This window comes from Sarcophilus harrisii, chromosome 1 (genome assembly GCF_902635505.1).
Source record: "Sarcophilus harrisii chromosome 1, mSarHar1.11, whole genome shotgun sequence".
Lineage (NCBI taxonomy): Eukaryota > Metazoa > Chordata > Mammalia > Dasyuromorphia > Dasyuridae > Sarcophilus > Sarcophilus harrisii.
In genome coordinates this window covers 255,019,070-255,044,709 of record NC_045426.1, presented here as the reverse complement: position 1 = coordinate 255,044,709, position 25,640 = coordinate 255,019,070, and the positions used below count along the sequence as shown (strand labels likewise).

At 38.9% G+C, this 25,640-nt stretch overlaps 1 protein-coding gene across 1 annotated transcript in view; it reads left to right on the top strand.

Moving 5' to 3' along the window:
• Positions 1–269: 269 nt before the first annotated feature.
• The window catches only part of ARPC1B (actin related protein 2/3 complex subunit 1B), a 46,452-nt gene continuing 21,081 nt past the window's right edge, over positions 270–25,640 (top strand). The window contains exons 1-2 of the mRNA XM_031940591.1: positions 270–515; positions 24,447–24,521. Of these exons, the coding sequence (XP_031796451.1) occupies positions 24,458–24,521 (64 nt within the window). The 5' untranslated portion in view covers positions 270–515; positions 24,447–24,457. The remainder of the gene's footprint in view (positions 516–24,446; positions 24,522–25,640) is intronic.

Here is a 25,640-nt window from a genome sequence, read left to right as displayed (position 1 = left end):
TTCCAAGCGCAAGAAGGGAAGTGGTCAGGGTACAGGCAGCCTGGCAGAGCCCTGCCCGGCAGGAGGAGGGAGAGAAGGAAGGAGAGAGCGAGAGAGGGAGAGAAGGAAGGAGGGAGCGAGAGAGGGAGGGGAGGAAGGAGGGAGTGAGAGAGGGAGAGAAGGAAGAAGGGAGCGAGAGAGGGAGGGGAGGAAGGAGGGAGTGAGAGAGGGAGGGGAGGAAGGCGGGAGAGAGAGCAGGAGGAAGGGAGGGAGGGAGGGAGGCAAGGCAGGGCAGGCAGACAGCTTGCTGGGGCTGCAATCCCCCAACGCCCACACAAGGAAGTGGTTGCTTCTCTCTGGGAGGGAAGGGGAAGTCAGATTACTTCAGAGAGAGAACTCAAAACTTCTGTCTTCAGTCCCTAGAGCTGGTTGGGCTGAGTTCATGTTGACTGCTCAGAGTCCATGAACTAAGCTCTCCCGGAACTGAGCATCCAGCAGTCCCCTGCCTCAGCTCATCCGTATCTTTTCTGTCCAAGGTAAGGAAAAGGGTGTGAGCATGTGTCCCTTTAAGGCTAGAACTCTGGGAGATGGGTGTGTGTGTGTGTGTGTGTGTCTCCAGGCATTCAGAAACATACAGGAAACAATTTTTTTCTTTCTGTTTAGTTTTTCTACACCATAAAAATATTCTGCCTCACTTTAAAGTAAGGGCGGAGTGACTTGGATAGCCCTTCCCATCTCTGCCCTTAGATTTGGAAGTGAGGATAGAGCCAGAGGTTTCTACAGTGAAACTTCTTCTTGTGAGTTTGTCTCTTTTCACCTCTCCGGCTTCTTCTGGTTTCCTATTTCTGCTCTCCCACCCCCTGTTTCTACTTGAATTTACGGGAACCCTCCTGGTGGACCAGGTATTATGAATATGAATTTGGGATTCCATTAGAAACAAGACCATTTCCCTAAGTATTTACTGAGAGAATTCTGCCTCTCTCCGTTTTGCTTCTTTAACAGCTTTCCAGGGTCCTCAACTTCAAGCCTGCCATGAGTTAAGGAAAAGAAGACTCTTTCTTCGACTGTTTGTATCCCCAAAGATTATCACATGCTAGGGATGTAGTGAGTGTTTAATAAATGCTCGCTGTCTTTCAGAGACAGTATTGTCTGCATCTTTTACAGAAGCCCAGAAAGTCAGAACCCTTTGAAAATAGGATTTGAAAGTGAAAAAGACCTTAGAATGAGGAATGATCATTAAAAAGAGATCTTAGAACTTGGGATGGAAAATGTATCCAGAGACAGAACTATGAAGTCTGAATGTGGATGGAAGCATAGTATTTTTTACTGTGTTGTTGTTTACTTGATGTTTTTCTTTCTTTCTCATGGTTTTTCCCTTTTTTGATCTGATTTTTCTTGCACAACATGACAGATAAGGAAATATGTTTAAAAGAATTGCACGTTTAACCTATATCAGATTGCTTGCTGTCTTGGGGAGAGACGAGGTAAGGGAAGGAGGGAGAAAAATTTGGAACACCAAGTCTTACAAAAATGAATGTTGAAAACTATCTTTACAGGTATTTGGAAAAATGAAATACTATTGAGGGAAAAAAAAGAAGGAGATCTTAGAGCACAGAACACAGAATGTCAGAGTTAAGATGACCTTAGAACATAGAACAATGGAGGTTGATGGGATATGAAATAGCACCTGACCCTCAGTTTCACAAATGAGGAAGCTGAAAAGTCCATGAGGAGTGCTCCCAAACTTAGCCAAAGTCTCCCTGAAATGAGTTAGCCCCAAATTGTGTCTTGACTCCGAGTCCCCCAATCCCTAAAGTCCAGAATTGATCTTGAAGTCACCCTCCCACAGAGGACAGATCTGCCCATAGAAGAGGGAGGAAGGAAAAAAGGCTTTGGAAGAAAGCCCACTCACTGGTTGTAAACATTGGGTAGAAATCAGTGTCCTTTCCCTATTGTTCAACAATTGTTCTGGTAACTACTTGTAACCGAGGCTAGAAGGCACACTCTGGAACTCTTTGAATCTTGTTGATTGCTCATTTTGCCAGTTCACTCTTCATGGTTCTTATACCTGGACTTTGCACCGAGGACAGAGACCAGGGTACTGGGTCAGGGCTGGAGACTTCAAGGATAAAATAAATATAAACTCCTCTAGCTTTTAAAGTCCTGTTCCCAATCTATGTTTCAGGTCTCACTATACACTCGTCCCATACTTGATGGGCCAACAACTGGTCTTACTCTTTCTTACAGAGCACCTTCTTTCCAGTTTCTGTGCCTGAATCCTGGCTGTCTCCTAGGCCTGGAATGCTTTCCTTCATTTCCACCTCAAAGAGTCTTGCATTTTTTTTTTTTTAAGACTTAGAACAAACACTGCCTCCTACTTATAATTTTTTTTTTTTTTTTTTGGAAGGCAATCAGGATTAAGGGGCCTTCCCAGGATCTCACAGATAGGAAGCATCTGAGGCTTGAAGAACTTGGGTCCTTCTGACTTTAGGACTGGTGCTTTATCCATTGTACCACCTAGCTAACCCTTGAAAGTTTTCTTTACCTGCTTCAAATGCTGATGCCCTTCCTCCCCAGATTATCTTATCTTTATTTTAATAGCTAACAACAATATTAACTTTTACATAGTACTAGGCACTGTACTAAGTGCTTTTCAGCTCTGAGAGATACATATTATTATACCTCCATTTTACAGATGGGGAAACTGAGGCAGAGATTAAGTGACATGTCTAAGATCACATAGCTAGTAGTATCTGAGGCCTGATTTGAAGATAATTTCCTGACTCCACGCTCAGGTGCTCTTCTTTGTGCCCCCATCTGCCTGGTATTCATTCAAAAAATAATTATGAATATTTTTTACATTCTCTCTCTCTCAATAGAATGAAAACAGGGACAATTCCATCTTGTATTTGAATTCCCAGTGCCTAGAATAGTGTTTGGCATATGGTGGGCAATTATTAATGTTTTTGGACTGACTGACATGGGTTTTAGTCTCTGGTAGGTACTGACTAACTGTGATCTTTTGGTTTTCTCATTTGTCAAATAGAGGGATTAGTTTGGTGACAGTTAAAGACTCTTGAAGTTCTAAGATTTCAGGAGTTTATGAGACCAATTACTATGTTCCTGAGTTGAAATCTGGTTCAGAGGAAAGATCCCTGGATTTCAACCTGGGTTCAAATCTCAGTTCTCTCTTTTACCACCTACAATCTTGGAAAACTCAACCTTTTGGGGCCTCGGGTTCCATATCTGTAATATGAGAGTGTTGGACAAGATGGCTTCTTAGATCCCTTACAGATCTAAATCTGTGTTCTTTGGACCTGGTTAAGAAAGGATATTTCATATGCACCAGAGATTCAACTTAAGAGGGACCTTGGTTCTGTAGGTCAATTTAGTCAGGAAATATGATACTGATAAAGGGATTGAGGTTGGGATAATTTGGAGCTCTTCATGGGCTATGTAGGAGTCTACTTCATGAGTCTTTTACCTTAACTGTCTCCAGTGGATGAGTAATTTTTTTTTTTGAAAATGTGTCCAATGAAAAAGGGGTGACAGGATGATGAGAAGAGAGGAAGTCCAATGGCTGTTAGCTTTGAGAGGTCCCTGAAATTTTGCTTAGTGTGAGTGGCAGGCATGTCTAGGCTGGATCTGGGGGCACCGGAGGGGATCTTGAGAGTAGAAAATTTGGTGTCTATGAAATACCTTTTCTTCATAAAAAAAGAGAAGATCCCAATTTGCAACACTTATGAATAGCCCAATCATGTTCTAGGAACCAAACAGCTATCTCGGCAGACATTCTTTGTTTAAAACCCAAACTGCTGATTCATTCAATTTTAATTCCAAATAGCCTCTCAGACCTTTGGAGGCAGCATGGAAGAGGGGAGAGACCGTTGGACTTTGAGTAAGAAGATCTAGTTTTAATGTGATCATTTACTAGGCCTGTTTCCTTATGTGTGAAATGGGGATAATATTAACATTACTCACTTCACAGCAGTGTTGTACTTTGCAAGCCACCAAGTGTTACATCAGTGTGAAATGCTGTTACTTGCTGGCTGGGTGACACTTCCCAGCTTTGTGACTATAGGCAAATTGCTTTGGCTTTCAGTGCTTGAAGATTTTAAGTTAGAGGTGATTTAATCTCCAAAGGTGGAGGGAGTTTCCACCATTGTCAGAAAGAACTTCCAGTTCCTCATTGCAATGAAATCACAGGTTCAGAACAATAAGATTATTATTATTAGGTATGGCAGAGACAAGAAAGATGAAATCCAGTTTTGTTTTATCTACTGTAAATTTCTTCTCCCAAGAAACCTCCCTTATAAAAATCTGAATTTAGTTTACTTTTACTAAGACAAAACCCTGCTCATTGGATGATTTCCCCAAAAGATAAATGTGCATTTGCCTTAACATTCATGGGTGAAGCTGCCTTAGTGGTTTAACGTGCTGAGGCTCTTTCTGATCTGCTTAAAAATGATACTAGAGAAAGAGAGACAGAGATAGAAAGAGACTGAAAGAGATAGCTCCTACTCCCCATTCACACACAGATATACACCAAATTGAAGAAAGCATCTTCTACCTACCATAGATAAAATATCTGACAGGTAATTCAGGTCTGTGGTCAACCTCTCTTCCTCCTAGGGGAAGAAAAGCATTACAGCCAATCCTTGTAAAAATCAGAAAGGAGAGTTTTGCCTTACTAGTTCTTCTATGTAGAGTTTGGGTGGTACCTCTATTCTCTTCACTCTTAATTTCCCCATTCTAGGCACTTGATGCCCTCCTGCTGGTTCTCAGCCACTTAGCATCCCTCTGAGAGCTGTGTAAGTACTAAGTTTGGAATGAGAAGAAAATATTATGTGTTGCTTTACATTCAGTCTCCACAGTTCCCTCTCTGGATGTGGATGATATTTTTCCATCCAAAGTTTATTGGGATTGCTTTGGATGACTGACTTGTTGGGAAGAAACAAGTCTGTCATAGTTGATTATCACACAATCCTGTTGCTATGTATAATGTTTTCCTGGTTCTGCTCACCTTACTCATCATCAGCTCATGTAAATCTTTCCAGGCTTTTCTAAAATCAGCCTGTTCATCATTTCTCATAAAATAATAAAATCCCTTTACTTTCATATACCATAACTTATTCAGCCATTCCCCAATTGATAGATCTATTCATTTTCCAATTCCTTGCTACCACAAAAAGAGCTGCAACAAACATTTTTTGCACCTGTGGGTCGTTTTCCCTCTTTTATGATTTCTTTGGGATATAGACCCAATATTATGGGCTTTATTGATAGTAAACAAGTCAATTTTAGGAGGCCTATTCATACAAGAAGCATACCTCACCGCTTCCCATGGGATATCATCCTTTGTTGTGTCAAAGAACTAGATTGGAATCAGTCACATCCAAGTTCAATAGATTTTACTTATTTAAAAAAAGTGGGAAACAAAGTCAGCCTTCTCAGCATTGTCTTCTGTTCTACCTGGCAAAGCTCTAAATTTTTATGGTTTGGGGCCAGTAGTGGGGGAGGAAGAGGAGGAATCCGTTAATTAGGGGAAGTCTATTAAGCAACAGTGGAAAAATTTCAAGCATGTTCTAACATTCTGCAATTCTTTTATTTAAATTTTAAAATGGTTTGCCTTCTTAGCGTCCTTGTGGTTTTGTAAGAGTATGCTTGCCACAGTGGTTCCTTATTTAAGGTTTCTCACTACTTCAAGATGGAGTCAATCTTGTTCCTCTCCTAAGTTGTCTAGATCAAGGAAATGAAACTGTTTTCATCATGCTCCTAGAGAATCAGCTCTCTCCAGATCATGGTCTGATTTCCAGATGGGCTGCAGATGTTAGCAGTTATATGTTCTATACTGAGTATCTACTCAGTCAATATAGGGAGCTGGTCCTTCTTATGAATGTATCACTCTTAAGACAGCTAAATCCTGGGTACTTGTGAACACACCAAAACACCTGCTTGATAGAGGACATAATGTTTTGAGGGGAGGGGAGTCAGGGAAGCTCAAGGAGTTTCAAGGTCAAGAAAAAAAATACATTTCCTTAAAATTTCCTAATCTTCAAGCCTGCCCCAGGCTTATGAAAAAATGATGCTTATCCCTCCCTCCTTCAGAGAGTTAGAAAATACTAGATTTGGAAGGAGTCTTGGAAATAATCTATTCCAGCCACTCCATTTTACAGAGGAGGAACCCGAGGTCCAAAGAAGTGTTCAGAAACTTACTGGTAGAACTGCCTTTAGGAAAGTCTCCTGACTTCCAGTCCAGGGCTTTACCCACTACATCAGCTAAAATTGATCTTGAAAGTGCACTAAGTGAAGAATTTGCTCCTGTAGAAATGTCCTCTGGGATCTCCAAAGTGCTTTCTACACACTAACTTCGTTATTCTTATGCCATCCCTAAGGAGGCTGAAGGGGAATTTTCCTTTATCCAGGCTTGAGAAGAGCTGATTGTCTATGTACCGAGTTAGAATAGCATTTCATACCATCAGAGTTTATAGAAAAAGACTTAACTGATGCTGTTGTTCATTTCCTCTTTACTTTCTTGCTTAGATATGAATCACTAGGTCACCAGTACTGGTAAGGAAAAAAGGTGAGCTGGTCCTTTATTTTACTTGCTTACAAGACTATTTTTCCCAAGGCCAAAGTACATTTATAACTTACAGTTTTAGCATTTACCTGAGAACAGGAGAGCTCGTTACTCATGGTCACAGAGTGAGCAAATTTCAGAGGCACATTTGAAGTCGGGCCCAATCCTTCATCCACCAAGCCAACCTAGTCTGGTATTGGAGAAGAGAGTTGTCGATAAAGGCCATTTTTCTTACATCTCGCCAGTGAGACATAAGACAGATCCCACCATGATACAACCCAAGATCAGACATTAGAAATAAAAATGAAGATGAATTAGAATGAGATCAAATGAGAGAAGTGTTTGAGATAAAATTTGCCCAAAAAAAACTCACAAGAGATCCTGCTGCAGAGACAAAACAGGGATGGGATTCAAGAGGGAAGACAGAGGGACGTTGAAATCAGGTATTGATGAGAAGACTAGAAAAATGTCAGGATCATCAAGGTGACAGAAAAAAAGGGAAAATCAGAATAAGGAGAGGAAAACATGATTGAGTCTAGTAGTGTACAGGGGAGATGGTGCTCTGACTGATTGCCTTATTGAACTGTGCTATAGAATTTGAATCCATTAAGTGTGAAGTAGGCAGAGGATAGTGTGCTGGGCGTCCTTTTCTTAAATTCAAATCTGGCCTCAGATACTTATTAGCTGTGTGACCCTGGGCAAATCCTTTTACCCTGTTTGCCTCATTTTTCTCATTTGTAAAATGAGCTGGAGAAGGATTTGTCAAAATACTCCATTATCTTTGCCAAGAAAACCTCAAATTGGGTGTTGGAAAGAATGAACAACAATAATGTGTAAAGTATATTTTGAATGGGAACTCCTATTATGTTCAAAAACTTTATCACACCCTCATTTAGTTTTATATTGATCTTATAAATCCTTATCATGATTCCAAAGCTTTTCAAGTATTGGTTAAAAAAAGAGAAAACTTTTGATAATATGAGGGATAGAATTTGAATCCTTCCAACATTTTGTAACTTTGAAATAAAACCTTGATTTAATTATATGATAGCGTTAACTTGGCTGAGCTATCATAAGGCTGGAGAATGATGACTTATGGTAACTTGATGAAATTAGACCTAACGGTCATCTACCTCACTGTATATCTTTTTGCATCCACTAATAATGATCGTCCAATTATTTGTCATGTACTTTATGCCTTTCAAAAATATTTTCACTAATTCATCCTTCTGAACTTGATTCAATTTCCCAAGTGGGTGTTCTCAGAACTGACACAATGGGTGTTCCTGTTGCCTAGCAATCATAGTTATATTCATATTGAAGTAAATGAATAAATTGCTTTTCTGGTACAAATAAGTCTTTTGAGAGTTTGGGTAGCATAACTCAGATTTCCTAGAGCTGAATCATCCCCGAATTAACTGAATATCAAAACAAGCTTCAGGTCAGGGGTTCTCAGCCATTTTCATGTCATGGCTCCCTTGAGCAGGCTAGTGAAACCGGTGTACCTTTTCTCAGATTCATATTTCAAAAATATATAACAAAGGAAACCAATTATATCAAAATTCAATTATTAAAATGTAAAAACAGGCAGCTAGGTGGCCCAGCGGACAGAGTACCAGCCCTGAAGTCAGGAGGACCCAAGTTCAAATGTGGCCTCAGACTCTTAACACGTCCTAGCTCTGTGACCCTGGGCAAGTCACTTAATCACAATTGCCTCAGCAAAAATAAATAAATAAATAAATAAATAAATGCAATGTAAAAACTAAAAACAGTTTGCAGATCCCAAGTTAACCTCCAGCTCCAGGAACTTAGCAAAGTGCCTGGCACACAATAAGGGCCTAATGTCTTGTTATCTTGTCATCTTGAGGTAAAATTGTCAAGTAAGGGAAACCTCTCTTCATCTTCCTCCTTCCCAAGGATGTCTAGCGCCTTTGCCCATCATTCCTCAAGTATCCAACTAACTGAGTTAGAAAAGATTCCAGTAAATTCATTCAAATTAACATGTGAATGACCAATATTTTCAGAGAGGGTTTCTAGAGAGGCTGCAGATAAAGGGCACAGTTATATTTTACCCTGCTTCCTCCTTCCTCAATTATTTTCATATTAATGAAATGATAGTGGTAAAAATGAAAGGCTAAAATGCAAATGAAAGGCAAATTTATTCACAAAGAGCTAGATTTTCTCTACCTCAGGTTGTTTGAGAGAAGTCAAAGGATGATTTTTGTAAGAGTTTCTTTTTGGCAACAGTTATCACACTTTGAGGGGACACTAGCCCATCATCTTCCTCCTGGAGGAATCTGTCCAGGGTATGGCCCTTTAGAAGCTTGAGGCTTGGCCAGCAGTCATAAAGAACAGCTCTGCCTTTGACTTAATGTTTCCCCCTCAGTTTATTATAATTATTTTTAGCCCAAGAGATAATTTTGAGCATCAGGGAACTTCCTGACCTTGTAAGTCACTCCAGGAAGTGGCCTACTTGTTCAGAGACTTGACCCTTCCCCTTTAAGTGAAGGAACCCACAAAGTAAACTGCCAGCTACCTTATCCATTTTGCCCTTGGAAAATCAATGGCCCAAACAGAAGTTGTGTCCAGAATTCATCCCCTTATTTTTATTTATCCTCTGAGTGGAAGGAAGGGAAGAAAGGTGGGAAAAGGCATTCACACCAAACTGTTGAAGCTGATAGTGCCCTTGGAACTCAATTAGAAAGGGCTAGCTCTTAACCAGGTATCTCTGAACCAGTAGGCCACTTCCTGGAGTGATTTACAAGACCAGCAAATTAGTACCTGAGGCAGGATTTAAATCCAGGTCCTTCAATTCAAGAGAGCTAAAGGGCTTTCCCCTGTTCCATGCTGCATCTTCTAATTTCGAATCCACTATCATCTTTCCTCTTCATTACTCCTCACATCACCTGGGACTTTCTGTTTCTTGGACTCTCCTCTTGAACATCTGTGACCGTTTCATATGTACCCTGTCCCTCCCTTGCTCTAACACTTTCTGATTGGCAAGTGACCAAGACTGGCAAGACAGCTTGGAATCCTCATTCTGGTGGCCAGAAGCACATCTGGGCCCACGCACTCCCCACCTCCAGTATCATAGCTCCCCCACAGGGAGCTGAGAGAGAGGCCTGCATCAAATTTGTTTCAACACTCTGCCATTTGTTACTGGTGTTAGGGAAAGTTCTGACAAATAAAAGCAGCCCTTCACCAGCCAGGAAATGAGCCAGTCAAAGAAAAAAAAAAAAAAAAAAAAAGACCTGAAGAGCCCCAGAGAAGTTAAAAATTAACTCTCCTCACTCCCCAGGCCTAAGGTGATTGGCTGAAAGTCTTAAAGGAAATGGGGTCAGCTCTATCCACTGGGGAAGTTGGTACTTGATACAAAGTCTTGTTCAACCACAACTTCAGAACAAGAAAGTGTGGGGTTCCCACGGAAACCTTTCAGCCCCTTCTGACAAATTCAAAAATCTCTTTTAGCCCTGCATGCCCCACCCACCCCAGCCCCACCATCATGGAACCAAGCCTTTCTAACTTAAATAGCTTGTTCCCATTTTTCTCCTTTTATGGACTTTTTGGTCAAAGTTTAAAAAGATGAAGAAGTAGCTGGTATCACTCTCTGTCACAACCAGTGGGTCCTGGGGGAAGTGCTGCTGATAGACATGTTCCCTGGAGCAGAAATGCATTTTGTTTTATCCTCCCTTTCTAGGTCTCATGGGAGCAATCACAGACTATCAGTAGAAAAGGACCTTAGAGATCATTTAGTCCAAACCCCTCATTTTGCAGATAAGGACATTAAAGCCCATGGTGGTTAACAAATGAGAAAATTGGGACTCACAGTGGCTAAATTGCCCAAAGTCACTGAGTTAGTAAGTAAGTAAAGGGAGTGAGCAATTGAACCCAAGCCCTCTGATTCGAAGCCTGGTACTCTTTTTTTTTTTTTTTTTTTTTTTTGGTTGTTGTTGAGAAAATCGGGGTTAAATGACTTGCCCAAGGTCACACAACTAGTAAGGTCTGTGGCCAGATTTGACCTCAGAAGGATGAGTTTTCTTGACTTCAGGCCTGGTACTCTATCCGCTGAGCCATTTAGTTGTCCTGAGTTCATATGCTGCCTTAGATCATTCTTGCTGTGTGACTCCAGGAAAGAACTTTATCTTTTCTGAATCTCATTCTTTTTATCTGCAAAATCAGGAGATTGGATCAGATGACTTCTGAAGTCAGTTTGAATTCTAGACAATGATCCTTTTTTTGGATGAGTCTTTAAAAAATGCCTGAACCAGTGTCCTCAAAATAAGTTTTAAAGCTAGAAGGGAGAGGAAAAAGGGAAAGAGAAGGCAGTGGGAGCTCAGAGAATGACCGGATGGAGCCTCTCAATGGAAGTTCTGAACCCCAGGATGAACAAGGGCCAAGTCTTGAGCTAAGCCTGTGGAAGGTATTAGTCACTTACCAAGAGCCCTGGGGCCTTTCTCCCCTGGCCTGGCTGCCATATAGCCACAGGGTGGGGCAGCACAGACACTTTGGCTGCAAGGACCCCAGGGTGAAGACTAGGGCCAAGCTGCACAGGCTTGAAGCTCTTAACCTAAGTGGCTGGCCCTCCTCCAGGAGGAGGAGGAGAGGGAGCCTGCCTCCAATTGCCTGACCACACCCTGAGATGTTTGGGAAATGGAATTCCTCAAAGGGAAACAAGACTGCAGTCACTACTTTGCTGAGATGATTCTGTCCGGGGGAAATGGGCCAAGAAGCAGAAGGAGCTGCTGAGAGAGGCCGGGGTCCCCTAGTAGGATTTCTGGGCTCTGGGGTTGGCTGCCCATCTTGATGGCCCCCCGGGGCTCTGGACTGGCCATTTCTTCTTCGAGGCACCAGGTTAAAGCTGGAGGGGACTTTAGACATCATTGAATGCAGCCCCCTCATTTCACAGATGAGGTAACAAGGCCCAGAGAGGTAAATTGAAGACCACCCAGGTAGTTAAGTGATGGAGACAGGATCTGAGCTCAGTCTCCAACTGCTAACTCAGCACTTGATCCATAGCATGAGACATTCATTCAACAAGCATTTGTTAAGTAACTACTATCAGAGTAGCTACGTGACTCAATGGATCGGGCTCTGGGGCTGGAGTCCAGAAGGCCTGAGTTCAAATCCATCTCAGACACTTACTTAAACCTGTTTGCCTTAATCCACTGGCAAAGGAAATTGTAAATCACTCCAGTATCTTTAACCCTATGGATGCTCTCAGGAAAAACAAACAAACAAACCAACCAACCTGGAAAGTCCTCCACCGACTCAAGCAAAGTGAAATGTACTGTATACAAAATAATAGCAATATTTTGGGATGATCAGCTGTAAATGACTTTGCTATTTTCAGCAGTACAATCATCCATGACTACTCTGAAGGACTTATGATGAAAAATCCTATCTATACCCAGAGAAGGAACTGATTGTGTCTGAATACAGATTTAAGCTCTCTCTCTCTCATTCTGTCTCTCTGTATTTCTCTGTTTCTCCCTCCTTTGTTCTCTTCCTTCCTCCTTTTTTCTCTTTTCTTTCTCTCTCTCTCAATTAATTTTTCTTGAGGGTTTTTATTTTCATAATAGGGTAAGAAAGTTATGTTGTTTTTTTTTACAACTCGACTTTTATGGAAATGTTTTGCACAATTTCACAAGTCATTTTTTAATTGTGGGTAGGTTTAAGGGAGAGAATGTAGAACTAAAAAATTTTTAAAACAAATGTAATAACTTTTTTGGTTTTAAATGTAACTGGGGGAAAATATTAAATAAATTAAAAAAACAAAAATTAAAATTAAATTAAAAAAAGAAAGAAAACCCCTGGATAGTATTGGTGTGACATGGTCCATGGGGTCACAGAGAATGGGACATGACTGAAAAACTATGTTTCCAGAAGGGATACAAAAGCAAAAAATGGCATAAGCTTATTACAAAGTATAAGCTTATAAGTATAAGTATAAACATACCATTCACATTGAGAAGAAATTTGGAATAGTAGAAAGACTATTGGTCTCCAATTCAGAATATCTTTGATACTCATGAATTGTGTGATCCTGAGCATGTCATGTAACCCATCTAAGCTCTAGCTTCCTTAGCTGTAAAATGGGATTCATAATACATTATCTATCTCACATGGTTACTGTGGAGATGATTCTTTGTAAACTCTAAAGTGCTACAGAGCTGCTAAGTGGTGCTGAGTTCAGAACCAGGACGCCTCATCTTCCTGAGATCAAATGTAGCCTCAGACACTTCTTAGCTGTGTGACCCTGGGCAAGTCATTACACTGTGTTTGCCTCAGTTTCCTCATCTGTAAAATGACCTGAAGAAAGAAGACTCCTATATATTTGATAAGAAAAGCCCAGTTGGGATCATGAAGAGTTAGACATGATTGAACAAGAACAAAAAGCACTACATTCAATTTAACACACATTTATTAAACTATGCAGGGGATTTTTATATCTTTAACATGCAGAGAACTGGATGAAACGCTGGTTTTGGGGTCAGGAAAAGGATGCTTTAATTCTCCCTGGGAGAGTTACTACTTGTGGGACAGACTACATAACCTTTCTGAGCCTCGGTCTTCTTATTTGAAAAAATGAAGTGGTTAAATTACATGATCTCTAAGAAACCCTTTCAGCTTCAAATTTATGACCAAAGACAAAACCAAAACAAACAAACAAAAAAAACCCAACTGCAACAAATCTTGCTTTCAGGAAACGTACATTCTGTTATGAGGCAGTTATGTCTATAATAACATATCACAGGTTATTTTTCTCAATTTTGCTCATTTCATCATTCCTGGTAAAAATAATATCCAGCATTTATGAGCTTTAAAGTTTTCAGAGTTCTTTAAATGTTAAATAATTTTATCCTCATGTTATCCCTGAGAGGTAGGTACCATCATTTTATAGATGAGGAAACTAAGGCAGACAGAAGTTTATACATGTTCTAAGATTGGATTTGAACTCAGGGCTTCCTGATTCCTGATCCAGCACTGCCTCTACAATGCCACCTAGCTGCCTTTAACTCCGATACACCTGTGAATGCCCTCTTCTCTCTTCTTTGCCCATACTTCAAATCTTACCAGGACAAACCACAACTGACTGGCTTAGCACATCTGACTTAGTAAATCGTAGCACAATCCCCAGCATATCAAAGATGTTTAATAAATGTTTATTGATTAAAGTGTTGTATTCTGTACTAGACCCATCTTTTAGGAAGTATCCATCCTTCTTCACTTTTCCCCAGTGACATGAAAGTGAACGTCAGTGGTTTTCTGCAAGAAAGTCTTAAAAATAAGTCACCTTGACTTCCGACCTCCCTTTTTATTTTTCCACTTAATAGTATTTTATTTTTTCCAAATACATGTAGACATAGTTTTCAACATTCACTTCTATAAGATTTTAATTTCTAAATTGTTTTTGTCTTTTCCTCTCCATTCCCCAAAATAGCAAGCAATCTGATATAAGTTATATATGTACAATCATATTAAACATCTCTACACATTAGTCATGTTGTGAAAGAAGAATCAGAACAAAAGGGCGGGGGAAGTAAGAAAAAGGAAAAACAAAACAAAGAAATGGAAAAAAAAAAGTGTGCTTTGAACTGCATTCAGACTGTAGTTTTTTTTTCTAGATGTGTATAGCATTTTCTATCACAAATCTTTTGGAATTGTCTTAGATCATTGTATTGATGAGAAGAACTAAGTCAATCAAAACTGATCACTGTACAGTGTTGCTGTTACTGTACACAATTTTCTCCTGATTCTGCTCACTTCACTCAGCATCAATTCATGTAAATCTTTTCAGGTTGTTATTTTTAAAAAGCATCCTGCTCATCATTTCTTACAGTATAATAGTGTTCCATTACTTTCATATATCACAACATATTTAATCATTCCCCAGTTGATGGACACCCTCTCAATAGCCAATTCTTTGCCACCACAAGGAGCTGCTATCAACATTTTTGTATGTGTTCCACAACCCTTTTAAAACTAGATATAATACATTGGTGTAGGGACTGCCTGGTGAAGAAGCTTTTTTTTTTTTTTTTTTTTTTTTTTTTTTTTTTTTTTTTTTTTTTTACTACCACAAACTACATTTATTCTGATAATTTATAATCTTAGAGAGTTCCCTAGGACACTGAAAGATTAAGTGGTTTGCCCAGAGTCTCACAGCTCATATATTTCTGAGTTAGAACTTTCAAAAAAAGGCTTTCTGACTCTGAGGCTATATCTGTCTCCTCTACACTATAATACACTACATTATCTCTTCTCTCTGAATGCCTTTTTTCCCCTTTTCCTAAAAAATTGTAAAGGAGAATCCTTTCTCTGCAAAGATTTACTAACAGATAGAATTCATTACCCTTGCCCAACCTTCCTTGAGAGAGGAAGGGAAATCTGCATAATTTCCTTCTTGCCCATTCCAGTGTATGTGAGAATGTGGCCCAAGGGCAGTTAAAAACTGGAAAAATAGTCAGCAAGCATCTGGAGAAGCCAGGGTCAGACAGAACAGTCATTTGGAAAGACATGGAAGCAGATGGTCAGACACCAAGGTAGTCACAAATGTCTCAGGATTCTGATGAGGCAGGGAGAAGTTAGCACAGCTCTTAGCACTGTCTCATAAGCTCAGCAGGATGTTCTAAGAAGGGAGTGCTTGGGAATCCTTGCAGGGAGGAAATCTTCTAGGTTCTCCAAATCAGCTGCCCAAATTCAGGATAGGAACAGTTCCTGTGAGAGACTTGGAATTTTTTGCCTGCAAACTCTACCTGAGTCAACACAGTGACAGGACCTCTGAAGAAACTTATGGGATTTTAGGCTTCATCAATAGAAGCATTATGTTCACAGTGAAGGAGGTGAATTTGTCAATTTATTACAAGAGGAAAAAGCACTAACTTTGGGTTTAAGTGCCGAATGAAAAGACTTGAGTTTTGCTGTGGCAAATGCCAATCAGAATGACCTTTCCAGGTCTTGTAACTGGAAATCAATCCCATGGGACAAATACTAGGGAGAATGTACAGGAAAGAATTCTAGCAACTTGTAGAGAGACCAGTGATGAGAAACTGGTCTGGATTATTATTATTAATATGATTATTTTAGCATTTAAGTTCTTTTTTCAATTATATATAAACAAATAAATTTAACATTCTTTTAAAAGAAATTTTGAGTTTCATATTCTCTTCTTGGAAAGACAAGCAATTTAATATACATTGTCTATGTGGCGCTTTTCAACAATGAGAGGATCCAAATCAGTTTCAATTGATCTGTAATGAACAGAACCAGCTACACCCAGAGAAAAAACACTGGGAAATGAGTATGGACCACAATGTAACATTTCCAGTCTTTCTGTTAATGTTTGCTTGCATTTTTGTTTTTTTTCTTCTCAGGTTATTTTTATCTTCTTTCAAAATCCATCTTTCTTGTGCAACAAGATAACTGTATAAATATATTGTATTTAACATACTTTAACATATCTAACATGTATGGGACTACCTGCCATCTAGGGGAGGGAGTGGGGGAAAGAGGAGAAAAGTTGAAACAGAAGTTTTTGCAAGGGTCAGTGTTAAAAAATTACCCATGCATATGTTTTGTATATAAAAAGCTATAATAAAAAATATATACATTGTCTATGTGCAGTTATGCAAAATATTTTATTAACCATGTTGCAAAAGAAAGTGCAGTTAATCCCCTGAAAGGATGACAAATAAAATTAAATAATACAATAATATTAAATTAAATTAAAATAATAATAAAAATAAAATAACACAGAAAAAAACTCCATTGGTTCTTTCTCTGGAGGTGGCTATCATTTTTCATTATGAGTCCTTTGAAACTGTCTTGGATCAATGTATTCCTGGAAATAGATTAGTCATTTTTGATCATCACAATGTTCTTCTTGTTCTGCTCGCTTCACTTTGTATCAGTTTCAGGTGGCGTTGTTATTGTTTTTTAAAGCATCCTGCTTGTCATTTCTTATAGCACAATAATATTCCATCACAATCATAAACAACATGTTTAGTTATTCCTTAAGTGATAGACATCCCCTCAATTTCCAATTCTTTACCACCACAAAAGAATGGCTATAAATATTTTTTGTATACATGGGTATTTTTCCTTTTTCATTGATCTTTTTGGTGGTACAGTTGGTCTAGATTCTAGATAGGCAACTTCTCTTGTCTGGGATTAGTTAATGTCAAAAACATTCCATAGACTTAATCCTTATGATTCATTAACCCTTCCCCAACCCTCCTCAAATGTAAGCTTTTGCCATCTTTCCTGGTACTGGGTGGATACCCAACTTCCTTGCTATCTTTACATGGTATAGTCTTCAAATGCCATTAAGATATAAGTTCCTTTATGGTTCTTGCTTGCTTGTATTTGTATTTCTAGTCTTTAGCACAGTGAAAGGCACATAATAAATACTTAATAAATCTCTCTGTGTGTCTCTGTCTCTCTCTCTCTCTCTCTCTCTCTGTACTTATGTACCTCTCTACTCATGGAGTTATGTTTATCACTGTGCTGGTAAATATTTAACAATTGCCCTTTACCCTCACTCCCAATTATACACACAATACAGTACACAGTTTAAATTTAATCTGCGTTACTAATATTTTCTCCATCACTTTTTTAATTATGAACTATCGACAAAATAATAAATCAAGTCCTAATCTGTAGCATTTGTAGATTTCTGAAGTATAAATATACTGAAAATTTAAGGATCGGCTGGTATGAGCTGGTTGCAGCACATAACTATGTGTTCCCCAATTGAAAAGTTTCCAAGGGAAGAGATCACACTGAGTTGGTAGGTAGGTATCTGAGCAGTTTTTCTCCAGACAGGAGGCAGGGAGAGAGGAACATGCTGAGAGAAAAGAGGAGTTCCCCCGTGGGAGTGTTTGAAGTCAGCAATAGGTGTTGGGAAACCTTAATAACTTCCAGATGGGCCAAACTGCTCTCTTATGTGCCACAGGCCTGGGGTAGTTGTGGCCTTTTCCCAACTCCATTAGCTGCCACTTCCTCCCAATTGAGTTCAGCAGAAGCCAGAGCTTCTGGAATGTGAAGCATGAGAGGCAAAGTCTGGTCCAGATCCGGCTGGGGAAGAAAATAGGAGCAAGCTGGTTTTTCTGAAATGTTAATGGGGGGAAAAGTGTGTGTGTGTGTGTGTGTGTGTGTGTGTGTGTGTGTGTGTGTTGTAGTGGGGCATGAGGTGGGAATGGCAGGGAGTCACATTAAATTTCCTACCAAGAGGGAATTAAAGGTATCTGTGAAAAGGAGGGGGAACATAACTTTAACAAATTAGTTCCTTTTCTAATCTGTATTCATTATCCCTGAATGAAAGGAGACATGCTGGAGAGGGGTCAATTTATAATTGATTTGGACTTTTTAAGCCGGTCCCAACTGGATGTTTGCCAGAGGATAGAGATCCTCAGTTAGATTCCTATCCCTGAATTTCTCTCTTTTTAAATTTTTTTTCCTTTTTTTTCTTTCTATGAACTTATTATCAACAGACATGAACTTCTATCTCCTTTTATTTTCAAGCTACACAATTGATTTTCACAATTTTAGTTATTACAGAATCTTAGTTGGAAGGAACCCTAGAGACCATCTAATGCTTTAAAAAAAAAAACATTTATTTATTCAAAATAACAAACACTAAGTAACATTAACATTTCAGTATCCATATTATATAGAATATTAATTCTTATTTGAGTAGGAATCTTGTCTACAAATTTCTGATAAATGGTTATCCAGTCTCTACTTGAAGACCCAGCCAGTGACAAGGCTCTCTCTCCCTATAAGGGAATTCAATTATGCTTTTAGATAGTTCTACTTACTTGGGAGCTTTTTCTTCTTTCAAATAGAAATGTGCCTTTCTGTAACTTGGAATCCTACAATTATTGAGGGACATAGAGTTAGAGATAGAAGGGACCTCAACTCTTGTTCAATTCTCCAGAGAAGTCTGGGGAATTGCCAGAGATTGTACAAGTAGAAAGAGGCAGAGTCAGGCCTCTTAACTGGGGGCTTCCAATTCCTGTATTCTTTCCTATATAATCCACTTCTATCCATTGTGCTTAGTTACACTTGCTAGGGCCAATAAAATTACATCCACCTCTCCATTCCATATTTTGCTTATTTTAATGCAGTTTAAGATTATATTACTTTCCAAGTAGTTGATAAGCATTTATTTAATAATTATGTTAGGCACTAATGCTAATGGCTGGGAATACAAATGCAAGTAAAAAAAATAAAAGTAGTGCCTGCCATCAAGGAACTTAGATTCTAAGGGGGAAAATTAACATATAAAAAGGTATCCAAAAGTAAGAAAAAGGAGCCAAAAGGGTATGTCATGTCAAATTGTTGATTCATATTAACTTTGTAATTCACTAAAACACTCAGGTCTTTTTTATATGAACTGTTTTCTAATCATATTTTCTCTATCCTGTGTCATTGAATTTTTGAACCCAAGTATAAAACTTTACATTTGTTCTTATTATATTTCATTTGATTAGCGTCAATCTCTCATGTTAACCTGTTAATATCTTTTTAGATACTGAGTTTGTCATCCCAGTTAGGCTATTCACCTCAGCATTTTATTTTCTATGAAGATGATAAACTTGCTAGCTATTCTTTCATCTTGATCTTTGATTTCATTTCTTTTTTTCCTCAATAGTATTTTATTTCCAAAATACATGTAAACATATTTTTCAACATTCAATTTTATAAGATTATATGTGCTAAATTTTTCTCCCTCCCTCCCTTGGTTACCCCTCCCCTACACAGAAAGCAATCTGATATGGGTTAAAGATGCACAATCCTTTCAAACAGATTTTCATATTTCTCATGTTGTGCAAGAAAAATAATTTGATTTAAAATAGAATGTTGATCAGTACAGGACTAAGGACAAAAACTCATAGCTCATCTAGAGAACACACTTCAAGTTAACATCAATCCATTAAATATATGTCTTTGGGTGTGCTTAGTCCTGAAACTCCCTAACAGGGCTCATCATCCAGCCCACATCATAATATCTCATCTATGGAGATTTCTGAGGGACTTTATCCAGTGCTTTGTGGCAGTTGATGAAAGGCTCTGTGTGTCTTAGCAGGGATCCTCAAACTTTTTAAATAGGGGGCCAATTCACTGTCCCTCAGACTGTTGGAGGGCCGGACTATAGTAAAAACAAAAACTTTGTTTTGTGGGCCTTTAAATAAAGAAACTTCATAGCCTTGGGTGAGGGGGATAAACATCCTCAGCTGCCGCATCTGGCCTGCGGGCCGTAATTTGAGGACCCCTGACATTCCTTGCCCCATAAGACTATAAGAGAAATTGAAGTTAGACGTTAGTGACTTGTTCTTGATGAAGCAACCCTAGCAGGCTCTTAGTGATTATAAGAAGCTCTGGTCTCACTCTTTTTCTTCTTCTCCCCATTATCATTTTCACTATTCTGTATTTAAAATAATTTAAATTTATATCTTTTGATGTTTTATAATTTTCCAACATAGTTATCTCTGGTCATATCATCTTCTTTTCCCACCTAATGAACCTTTTTTTATAGCAAAGAAAAAATGTTAAATAAAATTCATGGATTGCTGGATCTGACAATACATGTACAATTTTGTACTCCCTCCCATCCCAACAAGGAAAGAAAGGAGATGCATTTTCTCTTTTCTTATCTAGAGCCAAGATTCATATTTACAATTACATAACATGTAATTATTCTTTTCCCCTTCTTATCTTCATATAACAATCCACTTCTTTCTATTCCCTAATATTTATTCCCTTCCTTACTGTCATATCACCTGAAGTTGGACCCCTAATATATCTTCAAAAAAGACTATAGATGTAATACAGTTCTGAAATCTTCTTCCATTTCTTCTGCCCCATCGGTATCAATAGTGAGGTCATCTCTCAGTTCTTTCCTTTTCCATAAATCTGGAAGCTGGGGTGGGAGGGAGAAAGGAGGCAAAGTACCTCCTCACCTCCCACTACCACCACAGGTAGGGGCCAAGCAATGAAGGCAGCTCTTGGTGTGGTTTAGATCCCTTTGCCCTAGGAACAGAGATGGGGAGGTAAGTTTGCTCAGTGGCTTGGCTATGTCTAAGTGCTAAGGTAGGGTTAAAAAGAAAGATAGGGAGAGAGATTCCTTCACTAGGAAGATTCCATTCCTTCTTTCAGCTTGAGTTCAGTCAGGACAACAAGAAACTTATTCATTCTACTAAAAAGATCAAAAGAATGATCAGGGCCTTTGAGAGATGCTGTCTCCCATGGGGAAACAAATTCCCCAAGTTTCCTGGTGATTAATAATCTAACTTGTATAATGCCTGACTGTACAAAACCCATAATATTCTATAGAAGGTTAGAAATTAAAATCATCACTTATAAAAGAACAGAAAATAGAATTTTAAAATATCTTGCCTATATAATATCAAGCATTTATTTTGAAATTTTGCTATCCCAATTTTCTACCATTTGGAATTGGTCATTATTGCTTTTCTGTTTATTTCTGCATTTTGTCCTTATTATGTAGGTATTACTTCCTTCCAGTAGAAAGGAGGCATGGTGACTAGCACATAATAATAGGTGCTCAGTAAATGTTTATTGAATTAAATTGGATGATCTTTGAGGCAGAAAGTTTTATTTTATTCCCCTTGCCCCGTGCCCATCATAATGCATGGCACCTAGTGGTGCTTAATAAATGCTAATTAATTGAATCGAATAACTTTACTTTATCAAGATTTCCATTCAAAAAAGTTACAAATCATATTGTATCAAGGATATAGAGAGAGGGAAGAAGGAAGGAATAAAGAAAGGAAGGGAGGAGTGAAGGAAAGAGGTTGTTGATTGTTTTTTGTTCTTGAGGATGACTGTGACATCAGAGACATGATGCCATGGCATGCAAGTGAAGTGAGTTAAATGAAGAAGGTCTGTACAAAGTCACTTAACCTCACTTTCTCCTCCAGAGTCATTTGAGTCTAGTGGCAAGATGTAGATCAGAAGGACTGGAGATGGTCTCTGGGAAGGAAGGAAGGAAGGAAGGAAGGAAGGAAGGAAGGAAGGAAGGAAGGAAGGAAGGAAGGAAGGAAGGAAGGGAGGGAGGGAGAGAGGGAGAGAGGAGAGAGAAAGAGAGAAGGAATATGCCTCAATCTGCAGTAACACCAATATCTCTCTATTTGGAGGTAGATAACATGCTTTATGTGTCTTTGGGCATTGTAATTGGTCACTGGGTTAATTAGAATTACTAAGTCTTTTAGAGCTGATCACCCTTACATTGTTTCTGTTATTATATACATTGTGTTTCTGGTTTTGCTCACTTGATTTGTATCAGTTCAAATGGAAGGTAATATATTTTTTTTTTTAAAATGGACGAGTAAAAGTGGAAAGAAGCAGGAAAGTCCTCCTGCTGAAGGTGACTCTAAATTGTGTTTTGGAAGAAGCCAGGGAATTTAGGTCCCTAGGGTGAAGAGGAGAGAGTTCCAGGGAAAGGGGGACAAACAGAACAATTATCTAATACCTACTATGATCGTATGATCTCTGTTCTGACTAGATCTGGAGCCAGATATTTCCCCTCTCTGGACTTGTTTCCTTATTTCACTTAACCCTCTTTGCCTCATTTCTCTCATCTGTAAAATGAGCTAGAGAAGGAAATGGCAGCTTATTCCAGTATCTTTCACAAGAAAACCCCCAAAGGGGTCATGAAAAATCAGGGATGACTGAAATGACTCAAAAATAAAATGAGTTTGGGAGAGTTAAGGGAGACATTGCTTCCAGAAGACTCTGCTTTACTTAGAATCTAGTCATAACCAAAAAGAATGGACTAAACCTACCCAAAAAAACTTTAGTGTTAGAACATTCAGGATTTGAATGACTACTGTATGTCCTACTCCACCACTCCTAGAAAACCAACCCCCTCCTCCTTTCCTGCTGATTAATAGTTTCTTCTGGAGGTGTGGCCTAGTTCTCGTGAGTTTTTCCAAACCAGCTTCCTGTTTTGGACAGTTATCAGGCTTCCTTTATTTTCCCCAACTCTCCTTACTTGGATTTCCCCTCCACACACACAAGGCTTAGTCAGAGGTGCTTTTGTTTAAAAATGATTGGGTTGTTAGAATTAGGAAGGATGGGGGATGGAGGCACCTTATGTGTCCTAGGAGAGGAGTGAGCTCTGAGATGTGGCAGAGGACTTAGGTAGGTAGTTAGAAGATAGGTGAGAGGGAAAAGGGCAGGATAGTGTTAAGTGGATGGAGTGCTGGAAGAGAGGACACTCTTTCCTTCCCCCTTCCTTCTTCCCCCTTCCAAAAATTAAATTGATTTTTCTATATTGTTTCCTCATATCCCAGCAAAGCCTTTGATGACATCAATAGGGGGCTATGGGGAATTATGACACCATTAAAGAGCCTTTGTCTCTCTGGTCTTTGGAATGTAGTCACTTTCTGCTTTTAATGTCACCAGAACAGGACTTTCTCTTTATTTCTAGACTGTTGTCATCCAGAAGGAATCTTTTGCTCCAGGCTGTGATGAGATATAGGATTACAAACTATTTCCAAATTGGTCAGTTATTATCAGCAAACACATCCCCTCCCCACCCCCACCTCCACCAGTCCCTAATATGTAGGGGAAAGGTTCTTAGTTCTTTTTTTATATCAAGGATTCTTAGCAATATGGTGAAGCCCATGGATCCTTTCATCAGAATCATTTCTTTTGCCCGCAATTAGGAATGTTAAATTTCAATGAGTAGTCAATGAAAATAAAGATTTTAATTTTTTCCCCATACATGTTCATCGACCCTGTGAAATCATTCACCCAACGTAAAAAAAAGTCCTAATATAAGGCATCCCTGACAGCTGGCTTAGATAAAGCATCTAAGGATTTTAGACAATTGAGTTCAATCAGTAAACATTTATTAAAGGAAGAAAGGAAGGAAATAAGCATTTATTAAGCATCTTTCCAGGTCCTAGCCCACTGTGCTTAGGCATTAGGGATATTAAAAACAAAATATAATCAGTCTTTAGCAATCTTACATTGTATGGGGAAACTGCATGTACATAAGCAGATGCAGAATGTATACAAAGTCAATACAAGACAGTGTGTGTGTGTGTGTGTGTGTGTGTGTGTGTGTACAGAAATTAGGTTAGTTTGTGAACAAAGAAATTTATGAAGATTATTGTATAAAAAATCTAGAAAGTAGGTTGGAGCTGGATTGTAAAGAACTTTAAATACCAGGAGGAGTTAATATTTGATCTTAGAAGTAATAGGGAGCCACCAGAATTTTATTAAGTAGGGGAGTGATATGGTAAAATGTGTACTTTGGACATATCACATCCTTATTTATTTGTTTGTTTATTTATTTAAATAAAATTTTATTTTTTTCCCAGTTACATGTAAAGACAATTTTTAATGTTCCCTTAAAAATTATTTTTTGAGTTCCAAATTTTCTCTTTCCCTCTCTCACCTCCCTCTTCCTTGAGACAGTAAGCAATTTAATATAGGTTATACATGTTCCATCATGCAAAACATATTACCATAAATATCGCTTCTAAAGCATAGATTTAAAAGAGGAAGGGAAGAATAGGAGGACAGACAGGCTTCCTTCTGTTCTTTCCCAGTGAGTGAATATATATATATATATATATATATATATATATATATATATATATATATATCCCAGGAAGCCACTGGTCACAAAAATCTATTTCTCCATCTAAAGTTTAGGGAGTTTATAGGGGGTGGGGCATGGTAGGAGTAGAGTTTGCATAATTTAGGGCTTTGGTGAAGCCCTTCTGCCCAGGACTGGTTAGCACTCATTAATCTCTTTTTCAGCACTGATGGAATGATCTTTTTAGGAAATATTTGGGGTAAGGAGACAAAGTGATCTAATGTAGCTTCCTTTTTTCCTTTGGAACTTCAGGAAAACTCACCATGGCTTACCACAGCTTCCTGATTGAACCCATCAGCTGTCATGCCTGGAACAAGGACAGAACCCGTGAGTACCCCTTCAATTCAATTCAGTTCACTTGCTATGGGCATCTTCTAGGAGCCATGCCTGTGAAGCAGCAGGAGAGGACCAAAGAAGGAGGAAAGTTAGGTGGGGAGGGGGGGAGGGGGGGGTTCCAGAATATGCAGCTGAAGCAGAATTCATCTTTCAAAGCCTCCTCATTATCTAGAGCAAGGATTCTTAGTGTTTTTGGTCTCATGAACCCCTTTGTTAGTTATGTGAAACTTATTGGCCTCCTCAGAAGAAGTTTTTTAATGCATAAAATGAAATATGGGGGATTACAAAGGAAATCAATTCTATTGAAATATAGTCATCAAAATTTACAAACAACAAAGCCAAGTTCACTGGTCCAAGATTAAAAACCTTTGATCTAGAGACTAAAACCAAAGAATTATACAAAGATAGAACTGAGAGGCCATTCTAATCCTACTCCCCTCATTTGACAGAGCAGGAAACTGAGGCCCCCCGATTGGGGGTGACTTGCAAAAAGTCACCTAATGAGTAGAGTTTAGGACTACTATTTTTCAAATCAGAGCTTCTCCCATTATTCTGCATTGCTTCCTGATTATGGAATGCTGTGTGAAGATGCAGTGGGAAACTCTGGAGTCAGGGGACCTCAGTTCAAATTGAACCTCTGTTATTTGATCCCTTTTTTTGATTTCAGGCAAGTTATTTAACTCTCTAGGACCCAGTAAAAGGAAAGGTTGGAAAAATAGACAAGCGAACAAACAAACAAACAAATAAATAAAAAATAGGCATTGGACTAAATAATCTCTAAGGTCTCTTCCATCTTTAAATCCAGCAGGCATTATGAATTGAAGACTGGTCACAACTTATTTCTGGCCTGCTCTGTCTTCTAGAACTCCCTTATATGAATTCCCTGACCTAACCAAGCTATCCTACACCACTCCCCAGAAGGGAGGTGCTTTTTGCTCCTACCTGTCTTTCCTCTTCAGGATGGCTCTCCTCACTCTTGGCCTAAATAAATTCTACCCAAATTTGAAGATCCAGCTCATACTCACCTCTTCCTTGAAGCTTTCCTAAATTGCTCCCCTATCCCACCCCCAATCCACAGTGGTGTCTCTCTGTCCCCTAGATTCCTACTGC